Here is a 22,786-nt window from a genome sequence, read left to right on the forward strand (position 1 = left end):
CCTCTGAGGAACAAGTCTACAGATCCCCAGTAATAAGTTCTTCCTCCTTTGCCACCATAAGAGGTCTACCGAGCTCAACCAACACTAAAAGGCAACATACTAATGTCTTTGTGATATAGTTTATTATTCCAATTATATTCAGCTCAGTTTTTAACTTTTTAATCTGTGACTTATTGGAACCCCAAAACACCAGGAATAACTGAGAGCTGACACAATCAAATAACACATTTAAGAAACCTTCAGATGGTAAAAATTGGTTCCAGCAAGTGTGTCAGAAAACAAATCAGTTCCCTTCAAAATTAAAACGCAGCTTGGGGGATTTCAGCTGGATTCGAGTTACTAGGCCATGTCTTCCAATGTTGATTCTGAGCTGTGTGATTCTTCCTCCACTCCAGGCTAACACAACAACAGGTATGTGAGTCTGTGGGGTGTGCATGGGGTCAAAGCTATAGTTCAAAATGTGTCACACTGCAATGATTTTTAATGCTACATCAGTTTGGTGTAAAGGCATAACATGGGTGTCTGTAGAAGACATTTATTCCATCTTCTACAAACATTCACATGTTTCATCTTGATAAATGACAGGAGAGTTATTGCAAATTGGAGTGTCATCTGAGCAGCTCGTTCCCAAATAAAAACAAAAAGCTAAAAGCTACTGCGGATGCTGGAAATCCAAAACAAAAACAGAATTACCTGGAAAAACTCAGCAGGTCTGGCAGCATCGACGGAGAAGAAATCAGTTAACGTTTCGAGCCTTCATGGCCCTTCGGCAGAACTGAAGCATAGTTAGGAGAAGGGAGAAATATAAGGTGGGGGAGGGGGGGGCGGGGGGGGAAGAGAGAAGTTGAGGGTGTGGTGATTGTGGAGATAAGCAGTGATAGGAGCAGATAATCAAAAGATGTCACAGACAAAAGGATCAAAGAGGTGTTGAAGGTGGTGATATTTGTCTAAGAAAAGTGCTAATTAAGAATGGAAGACAGGATACTCAAAGTACAGCTCTAGTGGGGGTGGGGTGGACAGACTAACAAGGTTTTAGTTTTAGATTTAAAAATAATGGAAATAGGTGGGGAAAGAAGAATCTATATAAATTATTGAAAAAAAAAGGGGGGGTGTGGGGGAAGGAGAAACGGGGTGGGGTTGGGGGGAGGGGGAGTTTAAGATCTAAAGTTGTTGAATTCAATATTCAGCCCGGAAGGCTGTAAAGTGCCTAGTCGGAAGATGAGGTGCTGTTCCTCCAGTTTGCGTTGGGCTTCACTGGAACAATGCAGCAAGCCAAGGACAGACATGTGGGCAAGAGAACAGGGTGGAGTGTTAAAATGGCAAGCGACAGGGAGGTTTGGGTCTTTCTTGCGGACAGACTGCAGGTGTTCCGCAAAATGGTTGCCCAGTTTGCGTTTGGTCTCTCCAATGTAGAGGAGACCGCATTGGGAGCAACGAATGCAGTAGACTAAGTTAGGGGAAATGCAAGTGAAATGCTGCTTCACTTGAAAGGAGTGTTTGGGCCCTTGGACCCAAACACTTTCCCCACCTATTTCCATTATTTTTAAATCTAAAACTAAAACCTTGTTAGTCTGTCCACCCCACCCCCACTAGAGCTGTACTTTGAGTATCCTGTCTTCCATTCTTAATTAGCACTTTTCTTAGACAAATATCACCACCTTCAACACCTCTTTGATCCTTTTGTCTGTGACATCTTTTGATTATCTGCTCCTATCACTGCTTATCTCCACAATCACCACACCCTCAACTTCTCTCTTCCCCCCATCGCCCCCCACCCCCCCCCCACCTTATATTTCTCCCTTCTCCTAACTATGCTTCAGTTCTGCCGAAGGGCCATGAAGGCTCGAAACGTTAACTGATTTCTTCTCCGTCGATGCTGCCAGACCTGCTAAGTTTTTCCAGGTAATTCTGTTTTTGTTTTCGTTCCCAAATAACATTTGCAAAGACTGGATGTGTGTTACCAAACCACTCTCTTGGCCAAAGTTGGTGCTGAACTCAAGGAGAAAAAGAGTTACCTACATAACAAAACACATAAATATTTAGAACATAAATGTATATAACATGCCATTCCATCAATCTTCTGGCACACAATATATAACAAAATACGTTAAATTAAAATCATTTTAATAATTATATTCTCAGAAAGGTAAAAGTTATTTCTTATGTTTGTGATTTCAGGCTGTTTTACCATAGTAAGTAGTGCTAAAAGAAAGAAAGGAAGGAACTTACACTTACATAGTGCCTTATTCTTAGAAATTGTCCAAACCTACACAGCAATTCGCCATAAAGAGCTATGAGTTGAAAATGCAGTTAATTATTTTTGGTGGTGTTTGTGAGGGAAACATTAGATGGGAGAACTCCCTGATCTTCAGACAGTGTAATGGGAATTCAGCATCTAGCTGAACATCTCACATGAAGGGAGAACATCACTGATCTTGGCAATGCCAAGTGTTACTTTAGAAACCCAAGTGAATTACCTGCAGTTCCTATGAAAAGTGACAGATATCTATTCAGACATTAGCACAGGTATGCACATTTAACAATATAAACGATTGTTTAACTTTTCCACAATCGCATCAATAGAAAAGCTGTTCTTTAAAAATGAAAAGGCTTTCATTTCATGAAAAGGAAGTGACAATGAAAAATTCTGGTTGTAAACCACATACACACACACACATGAAAAATATTGGTAAAGGATCAAGAATTTTTTTGTGTGTCACTTTGGTCCACGGCTGGTTGGTTGGCAGGCTGCCACTCATTCCTCTGCTTGTTGGGATAGCTGTCTCTCACACAGACTCAGGGCATGGTGTACAAATTGGTACTGCTCACATGTCTGGATCATTCCTCCCCTAAGAAACAATACAACATTCACATCACGTCAGACTCCTGCCAATGCACACAATCCTTCCAATTTATTTGGAAAAACAAAGAAACTCAGAAACCCTGGCTGGAATTTTTCATAAAGGCAGAAAAATTGGCTGTAAAACTGCCTCCACAGGGTCAGGAAGCCATGATATGATTTTATGACCGTCAGGCTGGTAAATGGCTAAGGTCATGGTTCCCTCCCATGTGGGAGGCTGTCGCACCACCAAGAGTTGCCTGCCAATCAGATGGCTGGCAGCTCTCCATTCTCAGCAGCATGAGTGGTGGCCACTGCTACAGCAGTTCACCACGGGGCCAGCAAAGAGGCTGGATTCAAAGGTGGGTTCGAGTGGCTTTACTGGGACCAATCTGGCAGGTCCTGGCGAGAAGGATTGTCTGCAATGGCAAAGCCAGGGGTGAGGGAATAAGTGGGTAAGGCGATCACCAATGACACATGATTTTATGCCTCACTCCCCATGTGCCAGTCCACTCCAGGGAGGCTGGAAAATAAAATATATTGAAATTATAGTCACAGGTGCGGTTGGTAAAACACTTCAGCTGATACAGTGATCCTTTGGGAATTTACAAAGCAATTTTTTAAGCTGCAACTGGCTAGCATTTGCACTTCCATTCACCATGAGCCATCTGCAGCTATTGATTTGCCCAACCACTCCTTGATGTCCATCTTTGATGTCCTCGTCCTGAAAATAATCTTTAAGGTCAAATTGCAGAGTTGGGAAAATTCCCAATGCCACAAACCTGACTCAGGAGAATGTGTCCTGGACCGTAGGAATTTTGTTCCGTGCTGGGGGCATTTTTAACAGGAATCGGATCCGCCACCCCTGGAAAGAGTTCGGAGGCAGCCACAGGGCTGCCGGGTGCCAAGGTAGGCTCGTTAAAAAGCCTGCCACGATGCTCTGCAACTTGCCCCAGCTGTAAAAAAAAACAGCCCTCTGGCCCTTACCCCTCACACCCCCTCACCTCCCCACTCATCCCCCATTCCCTACCTAACCCTGATAGTCCCTCATACCCTCCATGCCAAGCTATGCCCTTCTACCTACCCCATCACCCTTTATAGCCCCTATGCCAGCCCATTCCATCTGCCCACCCCATGACCCTTTATATCCCCTATGTCAACTTAGTGCCAACCCATGCCCCCCAACAATCTTTTTCCTTTACACCCTCCATGGAAGCTCACCCAGTATTCACCATGAGAAGACCTCAGGAGTCATTCTCAGATGAAATAATATAAAGTTCTGTGTCATTTGCAGCCTTCACTTTTGTTAAAATAAACACCTGCATTGATAAAAACCCATTCAAATTATTTATATTTAAATTCCTTCAAGTATTTAATCCCTTATGAAAACACATTTGTATTCATAGCACCACATCAAAGACATGGAGCTGTGAATCAACCTGTGAACCTACAAGTTCACCACTATGATAATAGATTGTGGAATTAGTCATGCAGCACTAATCCTATAATATTTTATATGTCAACAGGCAGCTAGTGAAATTGCAAGCACTGATTTTTTTCAACTGCAGGAGTTTTTTTTGCAAAAAATTTAAGAGCTTAAGGATTTAAATGCCTTAACAGCTTGACAGTTCCACTGAGTCAATTTTTACATACATTCAAGTCTACTTCTAACAATCCAAAAGGGCACCTGACCTCTCTCACAAGGCACCTTATCTCTCTCAAAGGGGCATTTAACCTCTCCCAAAGGGTACAGTACTTTCCAAATAACACAGGCAACTTTAGACAATATGCTCAAAGATCTAACACCCATAAGTCATGTTTTGGACATCCCATTAATGAAAATTGGAACTGTTTAAAGGCAACTGCACTTTTCATGTACAGCTGTCTTTGTGAACCACGGATGTGCAAACTTGGGAGTGGGACTTCCAGAATCGGTGCTCCAGTACCATTTTGGCTAAGGTGCAAACCCCTTCAAACCCTGTGAGAATTCAGGCCTTACTCTCTCCCAGCATGATAAAAAATTTACAAAGAACCATAAATTCTTAAGGGCGAGGGAGATGATCGGAAGAGGGAGGAAGTAATCAGGGAGAGGGTGTGACTGGGGGGACAGAGGGGTTATTGATCAGGAAAGTGAGAGGGAGTCAGGAAAGGGGCAAGTAGTAGCTGACAGCAGCCTTTGAAGTAGTGTGAAGCCATGTTTTTACAAAATTTTTGATGACACCCTGCAGTGATCCCTTTAAGGCTGCCTTGTTAGGCTACATGCAGACCTAGTTTTCTGGGCCATCTGTGTTCAGTTTGGCTCAGTTTAACAAAAGGGGCCTCAAACAGCTTGTAGGCTCCCAACTTGTATATGCTAAGGGTTGAACACTTGTTTCAGATGTGGTCCGTGCATCCTTTGGTGCTCATGACAAGTCATAACTTTCTGGCTCAGAGTGTATGCAAGTATGCTGCCCACCACGTTGGATGCGCTTGTGCCCATTTTACACTTACAAAATGGGTGCAACATCATCCAATTTCTAAGACAAAGTTTGTATTAGTTTGTAAAAATTAAATAATTAGTGTTCTCTTATCCACTGCACTTGATTTATCTTTGTGTAAACGGTGAATGTTTTAAAATTCTTAGTATCAAGGGCAAACTCAGGGTATCGAATCATTTGTTTCTCTTTGACTCTATGCCTGGCTCTGAGGTAGCCTCTCTAAAATAAAATATAAACAGATGATCACAGCTATCATGTGATACTTTAGCTCAATAAAAGTTCATTATATTCATCTTCTAGCTTGTTTTATTTGTAAAAACAAACTGAAATACTTTTATATAATGTGCAAAGAGATAAAACAACTTTTGCACTGAAAAAATGAACCTTCTACAAACCATGATTGTTTTTACATTCTTGAATGAACAAATGATGTTGCTGTTCTAATTCAAATTACTCATCTCTGTCTCTTTGTCTGTCAGCTACAATGTCTCTCGCTAAACTAGATTCTCTCCTACAAATTAAGTACTTGTTAATAGAGAAAAACTTTAAAGGTTTATTCTCCAGCTGATTTTTAAATCATTTGGAAAAACAAAGCGATGAGAAATTCTGTCACATCATGAGGAAAGGCACAATTCCCTTAACGCTGTGAAATTCTGCACACTTAAGGGGGGTTATCAACTCTGCTTGTGCCCAAAATTCCCAGCATGCCACAGTCTCAGCAGAATACGATTCTTGAAGTGCAAATGTAAATACAACGAGGCATGTGTTTCAACTAGAATTCTTGTACAGCAGAGCCTGAGTGTTTGCTAAAGATGTTTACTTTCCTACTGTTATTTCATTCTTATAAACATTTTTTGGCATTTCAACATTTTTTCAGTTTTAATTAAGACACTGGCCGGAATTTTGTCAGGCCAGCAGGCATCTTGCCCAATGGTCGGAGAACTGGTGGTTCTACCAGGGAGGTCTGATGGAATCAAATGCTCTTCAGGCACATGTGTCCACCGGTGGGCTTCCCTGCGATTGAGACCTCTGCATCAGAAGGTCTGCCCGCTAGGTGCTGCCGGCCAATCAGAGCTCAGTAGCTCCTCATCTTGCCAGTAGAAGCAGTGGCTGCTGGCAACACTACACCTACCAGAGGCCCAGGATCATCATAGAACCCCAGGTCACTGCATTGAGTGAGGGCAGGATGGAGGTTATGGTGTGGCAGTCATGGGTTTTTTGGGGGGGTGGAGGGGGGGGGATCAGGGCAAGGGCAGGGGGTAGCTTTCAGCGACTACCCCCTGCCCGATGCTGGGTCCCTTGATTGGGCACAGAGTGCCTGACTATGACGGGCTCCCCGAGGAGCCTGTTGGCAAACGCAGGAAAGCCGTGCAACTCCGATTTAATCCCTGAGCAACCACTAAATTACAGTGGGCTCAGGGATACCGGGTGTTATTTGGCTCATAATGAGCCTAATTGAAATCCCACTGCCCATGGTCAGGAATCCTGCCTCAGCCTCTTCCATCTCCCACTTAATCATGGGAGGTTTAGCCACCACCAGGAGACTAATGTAGGGCCTCTCCCATGGGCCAGCCACCATGCTACCTGCCATGATGGGTTGCATTAAATCCATCCCACTGCTACTAAAAGCCACTATGCCAACTTCCAATGATCACACTAACCTATCCATCCTTAGCTGACAGGTTGTCCTCAGTATGTCAACTACACCAGCATACTTCAGTTCTCTGTAACAGATGCTGGTGGCAATGAAACAGCCTGTCCTTCCAATGCCGGCACTGCAATATAATAGCAAAAAGATGATGTAAACAGTTGTATTCACAGAAACTGAAGGTTTCCTGACTTTGCATAATTAAAAGGACAAATAGGTGAAATAAAAAACAAGAATTTGGATGAGATTCTTCCCTTCTCAAGGCATCCAACCGAGTAACCTTGAGATCTTTTGTCAAATTGAAAAAAAAGGGTGAAGGTCGTGTGCAAAACATTTCCATGGAAAAAAAGAGATGACACAAATCGGGAAATAGTGATTAATTCACCTCACATTTCACAGCTAAATCCTATGGATTGCAGAAGGAAGAGTTTAATAGTTTCAAGATCAGAATATAGAAAGAGTTAGAGTCGTAAACAGTGCAATGAGTTTTGAGTCCAGAAATTGTTGTACAAAATTGTCTTTGTTGTACCTGCAGTGGACTATCACTGGTCCGCTATTGTCCTTCTTAGCTTGCTGTCTGGCCTCTTCCACCTCCTGGACCAGCTGTAAAAGTGGGCGAGCATTATCTGGTGTCTTCTGATCAGGCCATGATGTGTACCAGTAGTGCTTTAAATGTCGTTCCTCTGAGCCATCCTAAAGCCAGAAACATGTAGAATGAAAGTTGGTGTGCAGGATGGGTGAATAAACCCACACACCTGAGGACATAAATCTACAAGTGATCCTCCTCCTGCGAGTTCTCTTACCCCTGCCCGAGGCTGGTGCTCGTGTTAGCCCTCAGGTTGCTGCTATCGTGATGCCTATAGATGTAGCAATCCCGGTCTGATCGACCTCCTCACTGGAGGCCCTGTAGCCTGAGTGATTGAAACCCAAGGCAGATAGCTGCACTGAGTTTCAAGGCCCCTTACACCACCTGCTTGGTTCACATGTGCCAGTTCCTATATGATGCTCTGGCAGTATGCCTCCATAGTGTTGGCAACTTTTTTCTTGTTCTCAACTGACACTACCAATGCCTGTGTTGCTCCACCCTCTCTGCCAAGCAATGCTAGCATTCATAATGGCTGCTGTCCGGAGCCAGGACTGACCTTCTGCTACAACAAAAACAAAAATGCTGTAAAAACTCAGCAGATCTGGCAGCATCCGTGAAGAAGAGTCATAAGTACTTGAAACGTTGACTCTGTTTCTCTCTCCACAGATGCTGCCAGACCTGCTGAGTTCTTCCAGCATTTTTTGTTTTTGTTTTTGTTTCAGATTTCCAGCATCTGCAGTATTTTGCTTTCAGCTCTGAACTTCCACTAACTCACCACCTCGTTATATCTGGTGAGGTTCTGAAGCCTCTATTTCCTTTGCAACCTGTGAAAAGTCTGAAATACCCGATAAAATTGCAGTTAATTGCATGTTTAATAAGCTTAATTACCTTCCCGCTGAGATTGAGCAGCAGGTCCTCCTGCCAAGCCAGACTCCTTCGGAACACCCAGTTGCAATGTGAAGACGGCGAGCTTCTGTCCCGAGGCCTTTCGTCGCAATATTCAACACCTTGCCCCACCCCCACCTCCTAGTTCATTCCCAAATGACTGAGAAAATTCAGCCCACTGTTTCCAATGACTGAAGGATGGATAACTAGAGAGCACAGAATTTAGATGATTGCAAAAGGAACCAGAGGCAATATGGGAAAAGGTTTATGGAACAAGTGCTTAGGATTTAAAATGCCCTGCCTGACAGATGCATTTGGATATTGATTCAATAGTAGTCTTCAAAGGGTAATTGGATAAATTCTGGAAGAAGAGAGAACTGCAGGGATATGGGGGAAAAAGCTAGAAAGTAGGACTAAGTGGATTACTCTTCAAAAGAGCTGTCACAGATTTAATGACCCCATGGGGTCCTTCTGTGCTGTATTAATCTATGGTTCTATGTAACGCATCTAATTGCCTCAAAACCATTCAGTGATTGGTTAAATGAATTTCCTGAGTAACTTCTTCCATTACCCAACCAAGCTTTGAAACACTTTTGCCTGAATTCCTTATTTTTAATTTCCATTTTCTGGCTGATATCTCTTGGCGTGTGAATCCTTCTTCACAGTATACGTGCTGTCTGAATTAATTTTGTTGATTCGTTCCACGTTGCAATTACTCCTCTTCCAAAAGAAACAAGACTGACTTCACAGAATCATAGAATCATAGAATGGTTACAGCACAGAAGAAGGCTTCAGCCCATGTGTCGGCTCTCTCCAAGCGCAACTCAGCTAGTCCACTCCCCTGTCTTTTCCATGTAGACGTGCCATTTCTTTTCTCTTCAGATGATTATCCAATTCCTTTTGAAAGTCATAATTGAATCTGCCTCCACCACACGCTCGGGCAGTGCATTTCAGATTCTAATCATTTGCTACACAAAAAGATTTTCCTGATATTGGCTGAAATTTTCTGGCTCCGTTGGTATCGGGCATCATGCTGGTTAGAGGGTAGCAATATGGCAAGAAGGCCAAAGATTGGTTTTACACCATCATTAAACCAGTTTGCGATTGTCCGCTCCACCCGTCAATCGTGGGCCGCCATCGGACATCGGGAACATCATTTTAATACATTTGCATCTAATTTTAAGCACTGTTTGCAAGAATCATCCCCCGCATCAAATTTACCACCCACATTGACGTTACTTCACAACAGCGCACTTGGAGACTGTCTTTAAAAGGTGTGCACCTGATGACCTGAACCAGGAGGTGAGTGCACACAACCTTGCGCAGCACTTGTGAGCATTGCCCATAGAACATCAAGGATGAGGCATTGCACATTCGCGGGGGGCACACACAAGTCGCTTTTTCCCATCTGGCTTTCAGTGCGGTGCCTGGACAAGGGCTCCAGTGTGGGTCAGACCAGGGCTGGGGGGGTGGGTGCGTGGAAGGAGTGGAGGGAGCAAGGCAAGGCAGCACAGACAGACTGCAGGAAAGACTCAAGCACATGCCAGGGGGGAGGGGGAGGGGGGTTGAGGGAAGCGGCCACGCACTTAGAAATGCTTGTCAAAATGCACATTCTTCTGCAGTTGAGACCATTCAGCTGCAGCTTCATTGACATATATTCCTGGCTAGCTCAGTCGGTAGAGCATGAGACTGTTAATCTCAGGGTCATGGGTTCAAGCCCCACGTTTGGCGCTGTACTACTTTAGAGGTGTCAGCTGTGGCTCAGTTCATAGCACCCTCGCCTTTGAATCAGAGGGTTGTGGGTTCATGTCCCACTCCCGGAAACCAAGAACTGTGATTGTACTCGAAAGAGTTGCAATCTGTGACTGTTGATAACTCGAAAGAGTTACATCTTAACGATCTCGTTGAGCTCGTTGTTGCTCAGTTTGGAGCTGGACACTGAGAGAGGAGGTGTTCCTGCTGCCGCTGTGCCTACTGAGTTCAACATTTAGATACTGCTCCTGCTGTTCCTGGGGGGCCAGAGAGGAGAGAGAGGAAGAGAGAAGAAGAAGAAGACCATTTTCTTTTGTTTGGCTGCTGCAGGACAGGAAGGCCAGGAGGCTTGACCTTGGGACTTACAACATCCTAGGTGGGTGTTTGGACTTTTTGTTTTGTTTTCAGGTGGGGGTTATTAAGAACTGTGTATTGTAGGGGGAGGCCAGAAGACCATCCGGAGGACTTGGGGAAGGAAGAGAGAGGGTGTGTGTGTGGTTACAAACCATCTTGCTGCCACCCCTCCCCCCCCACAACCCAGCCTTTTCCAGTGGCCAGTATTGGCTGAAGCCATCGCCTCCCCCTACCGGAAGACCAACAAGCCCCCACCCACCTTCCATCTTAGAACCAGAGACACCCACCTAGAGTTTTCCCCTTTCCCTCCTGTGCCTCCCTGTCCTCTACCCCTCTCCCTCCTCTCCTCTCCTGCATAAAAGGGGGAGGCTATTTCAACCTTTCTCCCCCTTTTTCCCCCCCAGGGAGGAGCTTTATTTAAAAAAAAATAAAAAAAAATAATAGATATTTTTAAAAAAAAAACACAATACAATGGCCAATACTTCCCGGGGTGGGTGTGGCTCTGGCCCAAAGGCCAGTTTGCCATCACCTGTGGCCAGGCCCTCAAAGGCTAATGTGGAGACGGTGTTGCCACCGGTGGCAGGGACTTCTAAAAAGACCTATGCGAGGGTGGCTGCTTCTGCAGCTCCTGCTGCTCCCGCAGTCCTGTCGCCATTCCGCCTCCTAACGAGGGCTCTAGGGGTAAAGAGCTATGCTCACCCTGACATGACTATTGAGGCGTGCGTTAAGGCTATGGCTGGGGTCGTCGGCCCCTCGGCCATAGTTGCAGCCTCAAAAATGTATGGGAAGGCCATATTTTTCCTGAGGTCTGAGCGGGCGGTGCACCTCGCCCTGCAAAAGGGACTCACTGTGGGCGGGACCTTTCTGGCGGTGGACCCTCTTGAGGCCACCACCCAGAGGCTTTTGATTTCCAACGTCCCGCCCTTTCTCCCGAGTGAGCTCCTCCTCCCCCACCTTTGTAAACTGGGGGAGGTCAGGTCGGGGGTGGCGCCGATCCCGCTCAGCCTCAAGGACGCGGCCCTCCGCCACGTGTACTCCTTCCGGCGCCAAGTATTCATCCGCTTGGCCCGGGAGGAGTGCCTGGAGGGGGCCTTTTCAATAAATTATGAGGGGACCGCCTACCGGGTGTTTTGGACTGCGGAGGGCGTGCGGTGCCATGCTTGCAAGGAGGCGGGGCACGTCCGAAAGAACTGCCCCGTCCTCAAGGCCGCCAGCACCACTCAGGCGGCCGCGGCTGGCACCGCCCCTCCTCCCCCCGCCACTACTCCATCTCCCTCCCCGCAAGGGGAGGCGTCGCCAGCAGCCACTGCCATCTCGGTTGTTGGTGAGGCGGGGGGAGAGCCCCCACGTCATAAGAAGGCGCGGAGGAAGACCCGCAACCTGGGGGCGGTCCCCGAGACTCCCCAAACCCCCAAGGATCCCCAGACCCCTGTAGACACCGGCTCGGGGGAAATATCAACATCCGGCCCCTGCGTCGTCACCGCGCGTGCTCCCAGGCCCGTGGGTGCTGAGGCGCCATGTGCTGGGCCCGGCGTCGTCCCTGTGCGGGTTCCCGGGGCTAGCGGGGGCGAGACTCATGTCCCCGAGCCGGTGGTAAAGGAAAACCCCAAACCCCAGAGGGCAGGGCGTCCGGGTAGGCTGGACAAGGTAGAGGAGGCCCCAGAGATGGAGGTCTCCCTAGCCCCCAGCCTCCCTTGGAAGAGACGCCACCCCTCGGAGAAGGAAGAGGAGGGGGAGGGCGATGCCCAATCTGAAGAGGTTGGGTGTGTCCCCTCCCCTGATGAAGAGGTGGTGGCGTCTCCACCACCCAACAAGACCTCGACCTGCCCTCTGGGGGAATCACATACCCCTACCCCTGTACCCACAGTTCCCCCCATCAACCTGCTGCAGTCCCCTGAACAGGGCCCCTCGGGGGTCACTAAGGGCACCTCCCTTGTGGGGGTGCCCATTTTAGACCCACTCAATACCCCCGAGGTATCCTCTGGCCCGTTGGGGGACTGTGAGATTAATAATTTTAAAAGTTTAACTGGGTCATTGGGTGGTGGTGGCGAGGAAGGCCTTCCTGCTCCCTCCCAGAACTTAGCACCGGGCGTCATCGTTTTAGGTCAGGAGCTCATTTTGAGCTCCCCGGACGACCCGGTGCCAGGAGGAGAGCGGGCATCCGTAGTGCCGCCACCCTCTGGCCCTAATTTATTAGAGGAGACCAGAGAGGACCACTCTGGCCTTGATTCTGGGGGTGGGATCGAGGTGGAGGTGGAGCCTACTGGCAGTTCCGGACCAACACCCGTACTCAATACGGGGGAGGGGTTGGAAGCTGGAGGTGACGACCCGGAGGAGGACGGAGTTTTGGTGGTGAGCACCGGGGATGACCTCGACTCGTTTGAGAACGAGTCGATGGATACCCTGGTGCCCTCCACTGACTCTCCCCTCATCCCCCCACGGGAACTCAGGGACTTTTTAGCTAGTCATCGCGGTCGCCGAAACAGAGTCCAGTTGGCCTTGGCCCGGTGGCATTCTTTTCCGCTGGTGTTTTGGTCCACTCGTGAGGCCCTCAAGGCTCCTGAGTTGGTCAGGAACGCCCGGCGGAGGGTCCAAATGTTTCTCGCTGGGCTCCTGAGGGAGAGGAAGGATTAAAAAGTCCTCTCCTTTTAAATAAGGTGACGGTGGTATATACTCTTTGACAATGAAGACGACTATAGCCAGCCTCAACATCAACGGCAGCAGGGACGCACAGCGCAGGTTCCAGAACTTCTCGGTCCTCCGGGATGGGAAATATGCGGTGTGCTTCCTGTAAGAAACCCATACCGTTCCGGGAGATGAAGCTACGTGGCTCCTGGAGTGGCGAGGGGGGGTCTGCATGAGTCACCTAGCCTCCAATTCAGGCGGGGTGGCTATCTTGTTGGCCCTGCATTTTCAGCCGGAGATCTTGGGGGTCAAGGAGCCGGTGCCAGGCCGGTTGCTGCACCTGACTGTGCGCCTGGGGGGCGCGGCGCTTCACTTTGTGAATGTGTACGCTCCCCTGGGCTTGCAGCAGCAAGCGAGCTTCTTTGAAGAAGTGTCCACTCATCTTGGCTCCATCGACGCGGGCGAGTGCATCGTCCTCGGGGGGGATTTTAATTGCACCCTCGAGGCCCGGGACTGTCACGGTACCCAGCACCGCACGCGAGGTGTGAGTAAGTTACGGGACCTGGTCAGGTCCTTCGACTTGGTGGACGTCTGGCGAAATCTATATCCCGATTCCAGCGTTTTCACCTTTGTGTTACCTGGAGTCGGAGCGTCCAGACTCGACCGTCTTTACGTTTCGAAGGCGTACGTGTCCTGGGTTCCGGCGGCTTCTGTGCAGCAGGTGCCGTGCACGGACCACCGTCTGGTGTGGGCGGAGCTCGCTCCGTTTTGCGCTCGGACGGGGTCCGCGTACTGGCACTTTAACAACCTGTTGCTGGAGGACGAGCGGTTCCTGGACTCGTTTCGTCGTTTCTGGGCCGGCTGGAGAAGGAAGCGGGGAGGCTTCCCCTCCTTGAGGCTATGGTGGGACGTGGGCAAGACTCACGTCCGAGTTTTCTGTCAGGAGTACGCGAAGGGGTCGACAAAGAGGCGGAAATCCAGGGTCGAAGAGTTGGAGAAGGAGGTGCTTGATCTGGAGGCACGTCTCCGTCAGCCCGACGCGAACCCGGCCCTGCGGTCGGTGTACGATGAGAAGAAGGGCGCGTTGCGGGACCTGCAACTTGTCGGGTCCCGGGGCGCGTTCGTGAGGTCATGGATCAGGTTCCTCAAGGACCTGGACCGTGGCTCCCCCTTCTTCTACTCGCTGGAAAAAAGGCACGGGGTCCGTCAGCAGCTCCTTACGCTGCTGGCCGACGACGGATCCCTTGTCTCGAATCCGGAGGGCATCAGGGCCATGACCAGAAACCCTGTTCTCTCCGGATCCGTCCAGCGAGGATGCTTGCAGAGTTTTGTGGGAGGACCTGCCGCAGGTCGGCCCGGAGGGCGCCGGAAAGCTTGACTCCCCTATAAGTCTGGGGGAGCTGATCGGCGCCCTCGATGGTCTCTCAAGGGGCAAATCCCCGGGACTTGACGGGTTGACCGTGGAGTTCTTAAGGGCATTCTGGGATGTCCTGGGGAGCGACTTCGCGGGGGTCCTGGGGGAGAGCATTGCTACCGGGGAGATGCCCCTTTCATGGCGCAGGGCCGTGATTGCCCTGTTGCCGAAGAAGGGGGATCTCCGCCTTCTTAAAAACTGGCGCCCGGTCTCCCTCCTCAGCACGGACTATAAAATATTCGCTAGAACCATGTCTTCTCGGCTCGGCACCGTGCTGGACCACATGATCCACCCTGACCAGTCCTACACCGTCCCGGACCGCACAATTTATGACAACATCCATCTGGTCCGGGACATAATCCACCATTCCCAGAGGGCTGGTCTGTCGAGCGCCTTCCTGTCCCTTGGTCAGGAGAAGGCGTTCGACAGGGTGGATCACGAATATTTACTCGGGACTCTGCGAGCATTCGGTTTCGGGACGCATTTTGTCGCCTGGATCCGACTTCTGTACACCGCCGCGGAGTGTCTAGTGAAGGTTAACGGGTCCCTGACGGCGCCCCTTCGCTTTGGGAGAGGGGTACATCAGGGCTGCCCCCTGTCTGGCCAGTTGTATTCAATTTGCATGGAGCCTTTCCTGCGCCTCTTGCGGAGGAGGTTGTCGGGATTGGTTCTGCGCGGGCCGGGCATCGGGGTGGTCTTTTCGGCATACGCCGATGACGTGCTCCTAATGTTTAGTGACCCGGCTGACCTGCGGAGGATGCGCGAGTGCGAGGAGGTCTACTCTGCGGCTTCTTCTGCCAGGATCAACTGGGAGAAATGTTCTGGACTTCTGGTCGGCCCGTGGCAGATGGATCCCCTACCCGAGGAGCAGGACCAGCATCCTCTACCTGGGGGTCCATCTCTGCCCTGCCGAGGAATCCTGGCCGGCCAACTGGCAGGAACTGGAGACGAAAGTCACCGCTCGCCTGCGGCGCTGGACAGGACTGCTCCGAGTGCTGTCTTACCGGGGTCGAGTTCTGGTCATAAACCAGCTGATCGCCGCCATGTTGTGGTATTGGCTGGTCACTTTGACCCCTCCCCCGGACTTTGTCGTAAAAATCAAGAGAATGCTAGTCGACTTCTTCTGGGACAAAAGATTGCACTGGGTCGCTGCTGAGGTTCTGAGTCTCCCGCTTAGGGAGGGTGGTCAGGCGCTAGTGTGCCTACGCACGCAGGTGGCGACTTTCCGTCTTCAGACCCTGCAGCGATACCTTTACGTCGAGCCTCCTCCGAGATGGTGTGCCCTGGCGACGTATTTCTTCCGCCAGGTGCACGGCCTGAATTATGACGTGCAGCTCCTGTTTATAGAGCAGAGGGGCCTCGGTGGCTCCTTCCAGGCGTTGCCCGTCTTTTATCAGGACCTGATCAAAGTCTGGAACGTGGTCGCCGCACGACGCAGCTCTCCCCCGTCAGGAGTAGCAGCTATCGTCAGAGAGCCGCTGCTCAGGAATCCGCCCCTCTGTCCCTTTCAGTGGCTGGCGGAGAGGAGGGCTGTGGCTGCCGGGGTGACCAGGATCGGGGACGTGCTGGGTGGCGGAGGACTGGGCTGGATGCTCCCGCAGGAGTTGGCGCGCCGCGCGTCAGTGAGTGTCCAGGTCGCAGCCGACGCCATCCAAGACCTAAGAACGGTCGTGCTCGGACCCGAAGTCATTTTAGGTCTCAAGGTGGCCCAGGTGCGCGGTGATCTTCCGGCTGAACGTTCCCCTGTTCGGACGGAATTCCACATTGGCCCCAAGCCCCGAACCCTCCCTCGGGTGCCGGTGCCCCGCAATAATATGAGCCGCCTCGGGGACATGCCCTCCGTGCCATTTGGCACGGTGCGGAGGGGTTTTCTGTATGGACTGCTGCTGCACACCTTCCATTTTCTCGCCCTGGTCCGTCGCCCGGACACGCCCTGGCGTGCCTTGTTGCCGTCCGGCGGTGGAGGCCCCCGCTGGGAGGCCCTCTACAGAGGTGTTCTCCCTCTTTCTATCGGGGTCCTGGGTTGGAGGGTGTTGCATGCAGCAGTCCTCTACAATAGGAGGATGTTTAGGTTCACGGACTCCCAGGACACTTGCCCTTTTTGCGGTCTTGTGGAGTCCGTGGACCATGCATATATAGGGTGTCTTAGGCTGCACTCCCTTTTTAGTTATTTAAAAAACCTTTTGTTGTTGTTTTGTTTGCACTTCAGTCCCACGCTCCTGATCTACGGACACCCGGTGCGGAAGGGGGTTGGGAAGGAGGAGGACCTCCTTGTGAACCTGCTCCTGGGCTTGGCCAGGTTGGCCATTAACAAGTCCAGGCAGCGGGCGATCGAGGGGGGAGTCCCGCCCGATTGTTTGTCCCTCTTCTGCGGCTACGTTCGCGGCCGGGTGTCCCTGGAGAGGGAGCACACGGTGTCTGCTGGCACCATCGAGGCCTTCCATGCCCGGTGGGCGCAGCGGGGACTGGGGTGGTTTGTTGACCCCTTTAATCACATTTTGGTTTAATGTTTGTAAGTTCCCTTTAAACTTTGTCCTTGGTTTTACAGCTGACCTGACTTAGGGGCTGTGCCTGATTTATCCCTTATTGTGTTAATTTAGTTTATTGTTTTGACTCGAAAAGAGTTACATCTTTTTAGCGAGGTGTCAGCTGTGGCTCAGTTCATAGCACCCTTGCCTTTGAATCAGAAGGTTGTGGGTTCATGTCCCACTCCCGGAAATCAAGAACTGTGAATGTACTCGAAAGAGTTACAATCTGTGACTGTTGATAACTCGAAAGAGTTACATCTTTTTAGCGAGGTGTCAGCTGTGGCTCAGTTCATAGCACCCTCGCCTTTGAATCAGAAGGTTGTGGGTTCATGTCCCACTCCCGGAAACCAAGAACTGTGAATGTACTCGAAAGAGTTACATGCGATCTGTTGATAACTCGAAAGAGTTACATTTAATGTTTGTAAGTTTCCTTTAAATTTGTCCTTGGTTTTACAGCTGACCTGACTTAGGGGCTGTGCCTGATTTATCCCTTGTTTTTGTTAATTTAGTTAATTGTTTTAACTCGAAAAGAGTTACATCTTCTTAACCTTCCTAACCCTGCCGCGACGTCTTGGTGCTCCTCAATATCCACAGTGGATGTGGAGGCGCCTGCTGACTGCTATGCCTTGTATGTGATAACATTGATGGTGTCTTTTGGAGGGCTGAGACCTGGAGGACCCTGGCCTGCTTTTGGGGTCCTGCTGTGTGGCAGTGGCACCCTCCTTGGCCTGTGGAGCTGGAGCTGCTGGGGTCACAGGAAGAGAGAATTCAGATGAGTTGGACACTCCCCGGGTCACCTGGGTAGATGGTCCCGGGGTATGCACCGGCTGAACCTCCTCCCTATGGGTGCCCGAAGGCCCCTGGTCGACTTCTTGAGGAGAAGGGAAAAGTGGAGTGAGATCGAGCTACCATGCACCTATCTTGCGTTGACACTGTTGAAGGCCAACTATGGCTTCAGCGATGGAGTTCAGCCCGCACAGCACTGCAGACCAATGTCCTGGACCAAAATCTCCATAGAATACCATCCTACCAGTATTGACCTCAGTGCGTTGGCATGCCAGCGCTATCACCTCAGCCTGAAGGCGGACGGACTTTTCCATTATGCCTTGCAATCTGAGGAGTGCAGTGGACACCCTTCATGATGGTGCTGAGCTTGCCTTTGCAGCTCCAGCAACTGAGGTATGACCGAGTCCAGAGGCTCCTCACCTGACTTGGACTCAGCAGATTTATGGCCTTCAGCAGTCCTCCGAGTGCCGGAAACCTGGGAAGTCCCTGCTGCTACCTGCTGTGAATCAGACAGTGCAATGTGCTCACCAGATTCTGACCCCGTGGCTACTCTAGAACTAGGTCCCACCGAAGTGTGTGTCTCTGCGCTGGTGGAGGATGTGGGTGACCGCTGTGAGGGGTCTTCAATTAGGGTGTCATTAGATTTTTGTTCCGAAGTGCCCTCAGGGCTTGAGTCGAGGATCTGGGTTGTGGACCCCTTCGGCTATTTCCCAGATGTGCCTGCAAAATCAAGGAGAGATAATTAGTGCATGTCAGGGGACTGCAGAACAGGGGAACTGACTCACAGCATGGTTGTCTGATGGATGTTGCACTTGGTTGAGCACCGCCGACCTCACCGTCAGCACAGGAACTATTCAGATCATCTCTAGCCTGCTGGATGACTCTTTTCAAAGTCTGTGAGGACCTTGATGTCAGGTATTCCTCCACCAGTCTGCAACTTCTCCCTTTTGTTGTCTGTCAGTTTGTTCTGCATGAATACAGATGGAGACAGTGTAAGCAGGATGCCTGCCAGGCCAGTTGATAAGGATGTCTGGCATGTGTGGGTGATGAGTGGTGCCATGGACAGGATGAGGACACAATTTGCAGGGCAGGTGAAGGTGTGTGTATGTGAGTGAATGGTGATGTCCCTTGAACTGGCAGTGAGTGAGATGCCTGTGGATGTGTGATGGGTTTGTGAGTGTGAGAGTTGAGAGTGATGAGAAGAATGACTTACCCTAGCAAAACGAAGGAGACCATTCATCCTCTTGCGGCACTGGGTGGCTGTCCTCTTTTGCAGGGCATTGGCGCTGACTACCACTGCCACCACCTCCCATGCTGGATTGGTGACTCTGTTTGTTGGTCTTTGCCCCGTGCAGGGGTAAAGGACTTCACAGCGCATCTCCACAACATCCAGGAAGTGTCTGAGGGAGGCGTTGCTAAAGGGGCAGCATGTTTCCTCCCTTTGGCTGCCATTACTTTTCAGCAGCTTCCGATGCCTTGGGGAGGTCTAGTTCTGTGCAAGGGCAGCCTTTAAATATGGTACCCGGATTACAGAGGCTGCCCACCAGTGAGCCAGCGTGTTTGCTGGGAATGCATTGCTAATGAGGTGGGACATTGTAGAAATGGGACAATATGGCGTGAAAAGCCACCATTGCGGTGACAGGTAAAATGCCCTTGTTCCCGTCTGCTGTCGCACTTTGTGCAAATCTGGGACAATTCCACCCATCGTCTTTGGTTCTTTTGCCATTCACCTTAAATCGGTGTCCTCTGGTTCCGCCAATGGGAAAAGCTTCTCCCTATGTACTTTGTCATGACCTCTCATGACTTTGAACACCTCTGTCAAATCTCCTCTCAACCTGCTTTTCTTTAAGAACAGCCCCAGGATCTCCAATCTATCCTCTTAACTGAAGTGCCTCATCCCTGGAGTCATTCATATACATTTCTTTCTGCATCCTCTCCACTCCCTTCATATCCTTCCTAAATGTGATGGTCAGAATTTGACACAATACTCCAGCTGAGGCCAAATCAATGTTTTATAAAGGTTCACCATAACCCCTGTGCTCTTGTACACTATGCCTCTGTTTATAAAGCCTAGGATCCCATATGCCTTATTAACCATTTTTCTCAATCTGCCATGTCACCTTCAACAATTTTTGCACTTATACTTCCAGGTCACTCTGCACCCCTTTAGAATTGTATCCTTAATTTTATATTGCGTCTCTTTGTTTTCCACCCAAAATATATCACTTCAACTTTTCTACATTAAATTTCATCTGCACTCTGTCCGTCCATTCCACTGGCCTATCTCTGTCCTCTAGAAGTCCATATCTATCCTCTTTGCAGTTCACAGTACTACCAGCTTTTGTGTTATCTGAAAATTGTGAAGTTGTGCTTTGCACACTCAAGTCTAGGTCATAAATATAGATCAAGAAAAGCAGAGGTCCTAATACTGAACCCCAGGGAACCCCTATACTGCCCTCGAGTCGAATAAACAACCATTCACCACTAATCTGTTTCCTGTCACTCAGGCAACTTCATATTCATGCTTTTATTCTATGGGTTTTAACTTTGCTGACAAACCTGTTATGTGGCATTTTATAAAATGCCTTCTGGAATTCTACGTGCACCAACTTTGTTAACCTTTCTTCATTACTTAAATTCTTAGATCCTTGATATCCATAATCATCGTTGTTGCATGATGAGATGTTAGAAACCAATCAATGATATCGATGGATAGGAAACAACTGCTTTTCAGGAGCCAAAGAGATAGAAGATAATATTCTTGCAATTGTTTTTCACCAAACTGTTGATCCAATAATGAAGCCAGACATTAATATATTTTACCTTCAGGGTAATGTTTCTCAAACTGTAGTCATCTGCATGTAGAACATTGTTTACAATCACTTCGATTCCTTGGTAATTGGCTTGATCCTCAGGCCAATATACTGTACATTTCTGAAACAAGGAAACGGGAATGAGTTCTAAAAATAGCAGTTGAGCCAGGAGGCTGTGAAAAATTGAGAACAATGATTTGAAATCTGAACATATTTGTCATATATATGTTTTTCCCACAATAGGATATTCCTAATCCATGTTGAGTGAAGGGAAGGATCTACTTGTTGTCATCTCACTGCATGGAGTATTAATTTGCAGTTAGGAGGAACTTAGGAAAATTTTAATTTCTGATTAATAAATTATCATGAAAATTGGACTTGGATGGGTTATTAATACGGGTATGTTCATTTGGCACTGTAACAGCTTCTGCTAATGACCCAGGTGCAATTGCTGGTCTGTGCTAAGTCAGCTACTCTCAGGAGGAGATTAGGGGAGCAGAGTTCAGTACCATTGGTGAATGGTGTGAAAAACCAACCAGTTTTTTTACTCCTGCTAATTGTTAACCAGTGACTCTTGCTGGAAAATGCATTTGTTCAGGCATTAGGTAAGTACAGGTTTGAACTCAGCTATGATACTGCCACGATGGAGTATTACAGCAACATTGATTGTTTAGGCTCACACTTGAAGAATGACCACTTGGGACATTCTCAGTATGATAGCAGTAAATATGGCACCATCCCTAACCAGTGCTTTAGAGAGAGAGGAGAAAATTGGGGAATTAACCAATTGACTTTCATTACGTCTGAGCAGGTACTCTTGGCAGGCTTTTGAATCATCGAGGAAGTACTGTAGATAAGTCTATTCTCACCTCATTCTATTGTGTGTCAGTAGGTCTCACAAATGGGTTCTGAGTCTTTTATAGTTGAATATTAAGTGTTTATTGCTAACACAAAACTATGTACACATACAGGGCACAGCCCAAGCTATGAGCTAACTCCATGCTTGTTTCTACACAAATCTGTGCAGTCTACAACTGACTCTAGTTTCAGGTTATGTGTCTCTTTACATCACACTGTGGGTAGTACTGTTTCCCAGTCCCACATTAGCCCTTGCTATGGCAGATACCATTATGCTACACCACCCTCAAGTCTTTACCCAATGTATTTACATCACAATCGTGCTACCCCTTCTCCCTCCTCAAATCTCTGACTTTATAAATTCAGATGGCCTGGAGACTTGACAGTTCTTTCAGATCTCATTCTGGAAGGAGTGGTAGGCTCTGTTGATTTGGGTGCCCTTTGTCGATTCAGAGTTTGAGCATAGTCTGTGTTTCTGGTACTTGGTTGTCTTCTTCTAATTCACTCAAGTGTAGTAGGAAGTTGGCCTTGAAGGATGAGGAGGAGATTCCTACTGTTCCTCCTGATTGTACCTTCCAGTATATGATGAGGTATGACCTTGGCTGGTCATCATCTCTCCAGACAATGACGCCTTCTCTTTCAACGTCCCTGAACAACCCTTTCTGTAACTGTAGCAGGTTTCTAGTGCAGTACCTTCTATGGAAGGCGGATAGCTGCTGCTGCCTATAGGATTGTTCTCGGTCCTGATTGTTTCAGTGGTCCTTGACTGTGAACCCTGGGATTCATTTCTTATGCAGCATTGGGATTTGGGTGTGGAGTTTTTTGCCAATCAGGAGCTCTGATGGGGCTAATCCACGTTGCAGCGGCGTGGATCTATAAGTTAAAAATTCCATAGGGAAGTCGTTCTTTCTCAGAAGAACTTTAATGTGGCAGATGCCCCTTTCTGCCCATTTGATTGTGGATACCTTGGGGTGCTGATATGGCGTTTAAAGTGGTAACTGATGGCAAATTGGGTGAAGTATTAATATGCGAATTGCCATTATTGGACACCGCATGGTCCGGGATGCCAAGGCTCGCAAACATTTCCTTCACGACTGCCTCAGTGATCATTGTGTGTAATTGCTTTACCTCAATCCATCGGGAGAAGTAGTCAACCGCGATGAGGAAGGACTTGCCATTAAAGATAAATAAATTGATTCCCGACCGTTCCCACAGCCTGCA

At 48.8% G+C, this 22,786-nt stretch overlaps 1 protein-coding gene and 1 non-coding gene across 2 annotated transcripts in view; one reads left to right on the plus strand and one right to left on the minus strand.

The window, feature by feature from the left end:
* Window positions 1-2,170: 2,170 nt before the first annotated feature.
* Window positions 2,171-22,786, minus strand: part of ptpn5 (protein tyrosine phosphatase non-receptor type 5) — a 79,096-nt gene continuing 58,480 nt past the window's right edge. Inside the window, exons 7-10 of the mRNA XM_078547861.1 lie at window positions 20,718-20,828; window positions 7,494-7,657; window positions 6,978-7,091; window positions 2,171-2,849 (exon numbers count right to left, since the gene is read on the minus strand). Coding sequence (XP_078403987.1) covers window positions 2,756-2,849; window positions 6,978-7,091; window positions 7,494-7,657; window positions 20,718-20,828 — 483 coding nt within the window. The 3' untranslated portion in view covers window positions 2,171-2,755. The remainder of the gene's footprint in view (window positions 2,850-6,977; window positions 7,092-7,493; window positions 7,658-20,717; window positions 20,829-22,786) is intronic.
* On the plus strand, window positions 10,094-10,166 carry trnan-guu (transfer RNA asparagine (anticodon GUU)). Its single transcript has one exon. It is a non-coding gene; the product is annotated as a tRNA-Asn (tRNA).

This window comes from Cetorhinus maximus, chromosome 9 (genome assembly GCF_964194155.1).
Source record: "Cetorhinus maximus chromosome 9, sCetMax3.hap1.1, whole genome shotgun sequence".
NCBI lineage: Eukaryota > Metazoa > Chordata > Chondrichthyes > Lamniformes > Cetorhinidae > Cetorhinus > Cetorhinus maximus.